General features: G+C 53.2%; 1 protein-coding gene across 3 annotated transcripts; it reads right to left on the bottom strand.

Annotated features, from left to right (window-relative positions):
• Nucleotides 1-1,459: 1,459 nt before the first annotated feature.
• Nucleotides 1,460-6,216, bottom strand: LOC117795270 (atypical kinase COQ8B, mitochondrial-like). 3 transcript variants are annotated; one of them, XM_034639239.1, is made up of 5 exons: nucleotides 5,749-6,204; nucleotides 4,973-5,077; nucleotides 4,717-4,836; nucleotides 4,503-4,569; nucleotides 1,468-2,466 (listed from the first exon to the last, which is right to left on the bottom strand). In XM_034639239.1, exons 1-5 carry the CDS (start codon nucleotides 5,824-5,826, stop codon nucleotides 2,381-2,383), a joined length of 456 nt encoding a protein of 151 aa, XP_034495130.1. In that variant the 5' UTR covers nucleotides 5,827-6,204; the 3' UTR covers nucleotides 1,468-2,380. The 3 variants fall into 3 exon arrangements, with proteins under 3 accessions (XP_034495132.1, XP_034495130.1, XP_034495131.1); XM_034639240.1 differs by lacking the exon at nucleotides 5,749-6,204 and adding an exon at nucleotides 5,492-5,567 and having other exon boundaries at nucleotides 1,471-2,466; XM_034639241.1 differs by lacking the exon at nucleotides 4,973-5,077 and having other exon boundaries at nucleotides 1,460-2,466; nucleotides 5,749-6,216.
• Between the last annotated feature and the right edge of the window lie 388 nt (nucleotides 6,217-6,604).

Below are 6,604 nucleotides of genomic sequence, written 5' to 3'. Positions count from 1 at the left end.
TGTGGGATGGGAACCATGGAGGGTTCTGAGCAGAGGAGGACATGATCCAATTTAGAGAAAATACTCTCAACTTCTGGCTCTTTCACACCCCCAGCCTCAAAAGCAAATTATATCACCCTGTAGGGACCAAAAGCCCAGACTTTAGATTAAATGGGCCTGAGTTCAAATCTACACAACTCAGATGTGTGATCTTGGACTCACTGCTTTGTCTTTCTGTGCCTGTTTTCTTGTTTGTGCAAGGGAATGATGATGATCCCCACCTCACAAGAGTTGGGGTATAAACTGGTAAGTACAGCACCTGGCACAAAGCAAGTACACAAATATAAATGCTGTTGTAAATTAATAAATACTCCCCTAGCGGTCCTGTGAGGAAATTATCATCTGCTATCCCCTTTTTACAGATGAGAAAATAGAGGCTCAAAGGAGACAAGTCTGCAGGGAAAGAGCATCCCAGAAGTGAGTGCTGGAGCCAAGATCTCAAGCCAGGCATCCTAGCTTCAGAGTTAAGGTCCTGGCTTGCCCCTCATCTAACCTCATTTTGCCTTTAGACAAATTCTTTCCCGGCTCTGGGCCTCAATATCCCTGTTGGTAAAAATGCTTGGCTCTTGTGGCAATCGAACACACATTTTCTGAAACAATATTATGTATCTTCATTTCACAGGTGAGAAAATTGAGCCTGGGGCTAGGGCAGGAAGGAAGGAGTAAGTCAGTCACACACTGCAGGTAACGCTGCTAGTTAAGTGGCAGAGGCGGGTCTTGAACTCAGGTCAGTAGGATTTCCAAGTCTTTGAAAGTCAGTCCAGGCTCTGACTGAAGAATGGGCGCGCTGCTGGACTCGTCACCGAGGATTACAGGGAGGCTAAACTGGTCACTGGAGGGTGTAGGAAGGTCGGATTAGTTGCGGGGGTCTAGGAATGGGCCCCACTAGCCTGCAGCCAGGACCGCGGTGGCTCACAACCAACCTGTACCAGCTTGGAGCGCTCGGAGACCACCCCCTCCAACAGAAGCGGGCGGGACCAGGCAAGGCTCGTCCCCTCTGCGTCACGTCCGGGGCGGGGCTTCAGGGCTTTCCCGGTGGGGGGGCAGAGTATCGGTTAACCCCTGCGTGGCCGGACGGGCAGGACACAGAGGGCCGGAACCCGCGAGTCGGGGCTCCCCAGCCACACCCCTCGCGGGATTTAAAGGGGCAGGAGGGGCCCGGTCGGGTCGAAGCCCGAACCTAGGGAGCGGGCATGAGGCGCTGCCCGTGCCGGGGGAGCCTGAGCGAGGCAGAGGCCGGGGCGCTACCGGGAGCGGCCCGCATGGGGCTGGAGGGGCCGCGAGGGGGGCGGCGGCGGCAGCCGGGGCAGCAGCGACCTGGGCCGGGCGCAGGGGGCCCGGCGGGGCGGCCGGACGGGGGCGGGCCCCGGGCCCGGACCGAGGGGNGTCTCTGGATTCTCTGGCTGAATCCCCACAATTAGCCAAAAAGTAAGAACTACCCATGCCTCAATTTTCAAGGTGAGGAAGCAAGAAATTCAGAGAGGTACAATGCCTGGCCCTGGGTCACACAGCACAGAAGTGGCAAAGCAGGGTGTAGACTCAGTTTGGCCTTACCGCAAGCCTAATCCTCCATTTACACCCAACATTTTGAAAAAAAGAAAAAAAATCCATATGAACAGGAAAGTCACACGCACAGCATCACGGATACCCACATCTCCAATTCAAACTTTTTTCTTTTTTTTCCGATTCAAACTTTTCACCTTCGGCCTTACCTGTATAATTTATCTGTGTGTATGTGCCCAAACCCTCGCCCTTATTTTTTGCAGGCCCATTTGCATGTAGTTGCACACAACCTGTGCTAAAAATAAGGATATTCCCCTACTCAATCACAGTGCCATCATCGTGCCTAAGAAAATGAACAAGAATTCTATCTGCTCTTCAGTTCAAATTCAGATGTTCCCAGTTGTCCCCAAAAGTCTTTAATAGTTATTTTTCTCAAGCTGACATCCAATCATGGGTCACACATTGCATCTGTCAGTTACTATAGCCTTGGTCTCTTTCTCACCCCAAATATCCAGCCCCACTTTTGCTTCCAGATGCAGGCTTGTTGGGGAATCTTAGCCCCCAGTGCTAATCTCCACACACGTCTTTCTCTCTGTTGTTCACAGACACCCTTCCCCTTCCCTGACACTCCTATTCTCAGCTTTTCTTTCCTGCTCAGAGTTTTAGGAATTCAACTCCAGTTATTTTTCTCACATGACAGGCGGCTTCACGATGACCCTGAGAGGTGGGTACATGATCATGCATTTTCCAGATGAGAAAACTGGGCTCAGAGAGGTGAAGCCACTCAGCCCAGGGCACATAGCAAGGCCAGGGTCTGAACTCAGGCAGTGTGGCTCCCTTACTCACCTGATGGCAGACGTCCTCCTGGCAGGGACTTCTTGGCCACCTCAGCCAGCGCTCCCAGCCCCAAGCCCACAGCCAGTCCTGGGGAGTGAGAGAGGAGCTTGGGTGCCTGCCTGCCCCCCAGGCCTTGTCCCTCGACCTCCTGTCTGCTCTCAGCCTCTCCCTAAGCAATCTGTCCCCCAGCTCTCTGTTGGCAACTCTCTGCTTGTCTCTGTTCCCAACTCAGTCTCTTACTCTCTCCCTCCTTGGGGCTCCCTTCGAGGTGCGGCTACCTCTTTCTCCATCACTGTGTCCACGTCTGTTTCCCGGGTCAGCGGTTCTCACCCCTGGCTGCACATCTGAGCCATGTGAGGAGGTTTCGTAAATACAAGGCCGAGGTTCTATGGCCTGAGATGAGCCTTGGAATTCATATATATATTTTAAGCATCCCAGAAGATTCTAGTGTGTGATTAAGAGTAAGAAGGCCCCGGGGCGCCTGGGTGGCACAGCGGTTAAGCGTGTCTGCCTTCAGCTCAGGGCGTGATCCCGGCGTTCTGGGATCGAGCCCCACATCAGGCTCCTCTGCAATGAGCCTGCTTCTTCCTCTCCCACTCCCCCTGCTTGTGTTCCCTCTCTCACTGGCTGTCTCTGTCTCTGTCAAATAAATAAATAAAATCTTTAAAAAAAAAAAAAAAAGAGTAAGAAGGCCCCGAAATGATCCCCTCTGGGTCTGTCTTCCTATGACACCCATTTCTCTGTCCACACTTCATCTTCATGTTCACCTCTCCTTGTCTAAGTTGGTTATCTCCGTCTTCCCCCTTCCCTCCACCTGGCATATCAGTTCACGCCTCTTTCTCTCTGTCCCTCCTTTTGAAGTTATCCCTCTGGCTTTGATTTCCTCTGCCTCCTGTCTCCTTGTTGCTAAAGACATCTTGAGTCTCTCTGCCTCTTTCACAATCACCATCTCTGCAAATCATCGTACCTGGAATTTTCTGGATGCTTGCTACATGCCAGGAACCATTCCTGGTGCCTTATATGCATTAACTCATTTTGTCCTCACAGAAAAGGAAACCGAGGCTCAGAGAGGTTAAGTAACTTGTCCAGAGTCACAAAGTGAGAATGAGGCAGAATCACCCCTTGAACCCCGGGCAGCCTGGTGTCAAAGTTCTAACCAGTGTATTTAACTTCCTTTTCATACTGTGAATCTTTTGAACCATGATGCACACTAAAGAAGACATATGCATTATAACACTAGAGATATATATATATGTTTCATGAAACAGATATTTCCTTTATTCTACATGTACACCCATATTTTCCATTGTATCCTTTTATTTTTTTAATTTAATTTTATTTTTTTTTAAGATTTTATTTATTTATTTATTTGACAGAGATAGAGACAGCCAGTGAGAAAGGGAACACAAGCAGGGGGAGTGGGAGAGGAAGAAGCAGGCTCACAGCAGAAGAGCCTGATGTGGGGCTCGATCCCACAACGCTGGGATCACGCCCTGAGCCGAAGGCAGACGCTTAACCACTGTGCCACCCAGGCGCCCCTCCATTGTCTTCTTTTTTTAAAAGATTTTATTTATTTGAGAGAGGGAGAGAGAAAGAAAGAGAGAGAGGCACGAGCAGGGAGAGGGGCAGAGGGAGAGGAGGAAGCAGACTCCCAGCTGAGCTCAGGCTCCATCCGAGGACCCTGAGATCATGACCTGAGCCAAAGTCAGACGTTTAACCAACTGACCACCCAGGCGCCCCCCATTCTATTCTTTTTAATGTTGGTTGCAACCCCCTGAATTATTTCATGCAGACTGTGACCTGAAGTGTGAACAATCCTGCTGCATAATCTGGGGTCAAGTCACTTCACTTCCCTTCGCCTCCATTTCCTCAACTATAGAGTAGAAACTAACACTCATCAATTCAGTGCAGAGAGATCAAGTGTACATGGGGCCTTGCACATTCCAAATGCTCAACAAATGTTACCTTCCTCTCTATTTCTCTTGGCTTTGTAGGCCTTTGCCTTCCTTCTCTTTCCATCTCTCACTCCTCTCCCTGTCTCTGATTCACCCTCTCCCCCTTGCTTAATTCTGTAAACGTGGCCTCCTCTGATCTAGGTCACAATCTCCCACAGTCACACCTACCCCCAAAGTTGGCCAAGCGGCTGATGCGCGAAGCGGGCACCTTGCGTTCTCGAGAGCGGTCGCTGAGCTGGGAAATGGGGAGAAGGTCTGAGGGTGGGAAGGGGAGCATAGCACCCAGGGAGTCCAACCCCAACTTGCCACCATACCCTTCCCCAAGCTTAGGAGGCCAGCTGCCTTCAGGGGATGCTGCTAGGTGGGTGGGAGACAGTGATACCTGGGGCCGGGGGGTCTTCCTGCTCCGGGCTTCCCGTATCCTGCGAATGTCCTCCTCACCCAGGCCTCTGCCAGGCCCATCCTTATGAAACATTTGGGCCCAAGAACCCCCACATGGCCCCTGCAAGAAAAGTGGACATTGGTAAGGAGTAGAAGACATGGGATCTGCGTGGCCCTTTTGGATCCCTGCCTGTCATTTTACACCCTAAAACCTCCCTCAGCCTTTCCCCCTTGGAGACCCCTATCCAGCCTCTTACCCACCAGTGAGGCCCAGGCCCCAGGGCCCCACAAGGTAAACCAACAGTCCGTCCCAGCTGTCCACAGGTCCCCCGCAGTAAGCCCCCCACCTCCAGCCACATTGCCTGGGGGAGAATGGGAGGGATTACTCGGGTAGGAGTTGGCACTGACCTCTCTGCTCTGCCCTTGTCTTTGCTAAGACCTCACATTCCTCTGTGTTCACCCTAAGATTCCCACCCACCAAAGACTTCCTTTCCTGTTAATAGTTCCCCCAGTTTCTCCTGGCTCCCTCTCTGGTTGCTAGGATCCCAGAGCTCTTCCTGCGCACCTCCCAAAACCCACTTTCGCCCTGTCCCGCTCCGCATCGTTGCTAGGGTCCTCCCCCGTTGCTAGACACCCACAGACCCTCCAGGGCTACCTCTTCACTCCTCTGACCCCCCTCGTTGCTAGGAACCGCCTTCCTTTCTGTTGCTAGGCACCCACAATTGCCCCCCCCCCGGCCGGTTACTGGGGACTTCCCCCCGTTGCTAAGCACCCACTGTTCCCAGGATCCGGGTCCGCTACAAGCGGGAACCTCTTGCGCTTCCGGGAGTCTCTGCACGCCCGCCCCCTCCGGTCAGCTAGCCAATGGAAGAGCAGCAGCTCACTGACTGGCGCGTAGCACGCCCCGCTGTGCGTGAGGGGCGGCACTGGGGGCGGGGCCTAAGGGTGGGCGTTGGGGCCTGCTGGGATAGTTGGGGCACCGCGGGCGCCGCGCGGGGGCCGCACACGTGCCCTTTTATGCCCTTCCACTCACCTCACAGTGGCGTGTGCGTGGCAGACCTTTCCTTTCCCCACACCGCCTTTTTTGCGAACATCCGTAAAAACTCCGCATCTCTTCTCTGCACGAATATCTTGCCAACCTGCTTATTTTTACCCCCAGCGGACTGGACGTCTCTCCTTTGAACGCACATCTTCCCAGCAAACATGTCCCTTGCACTGGGACCCCCTCCACTTTGCATATCCACCCTCTGCTTCAAACACACATCCCTGCACCCAGCTTTTTCCTTTGCACATATAAACTCCCTTGCCTTGCTTGTCAACTCTCCTTCTCATACTCTCAACTCTACCGTACACATAAACCTCACACTCAACCCCTTGCACACTGGGCCCCTGTTCTCTCATACTCCCTGCTCTCTCTCTCTCTGCTCCCCGCCCACCTGCGGGATGGTGTGAGTGGGAGCCCTCTGTTTCCTGTAGGCCTGACATTTCCCAGAACACACTCAGCCAAGATTCCCAGTGCTGAGTCAGGAGCCCTGGCATCCCAGAAAACCAGCTCCCAGCCCATCTGGGTGTGTGTTTGGGCGGCGGGGGGAGGGCAGGCAGGCTTAAAGCCTGCTCCCCCCACAACAGGCTGACTCACCCTCCTCACAGTCTGGAATAGAAGCAGCTGGCTGGGGCGTCTCTCCCACCGCTGGGGGAAGGAGGGCTGTGACACTTTCCTCACAGAACCTCCCCCCACCCCAACTGTCTAACCCCTTTTGTTGGAAGTCAGACCTCCCTGTCTCTGTCCCTGTGCTATGACCTCAGAAGAGCCCCAACTCTCTGGATTTCATCTTCCCAGCCTGTATGATTTGTTAGGGGGCTCCTGCTATGATTTCTCACCGGTCTGT

Source organism: Ailuropoda melanoleuca, chromosome 12 (genome assembly GCF_002007445.2).
Source record: "Ailuropoda melanoleuca isolate Jingjing chromosome 12, ASM200744v2, whole genome shotgun sequence".
In the NCBI taxonomy this organism is placed as follows: domain Eukaryota; kingdom Metazoa; phylum Chordata; class Mammalia; order Carnivora; family Ursidae; genus Ailuropoda; species Ailuropoda melanoleuca.
Note: the sequence above shows the minus strand (reverse complement) of the source record. Positions and strands in the feature narration are given on the sequence as shown.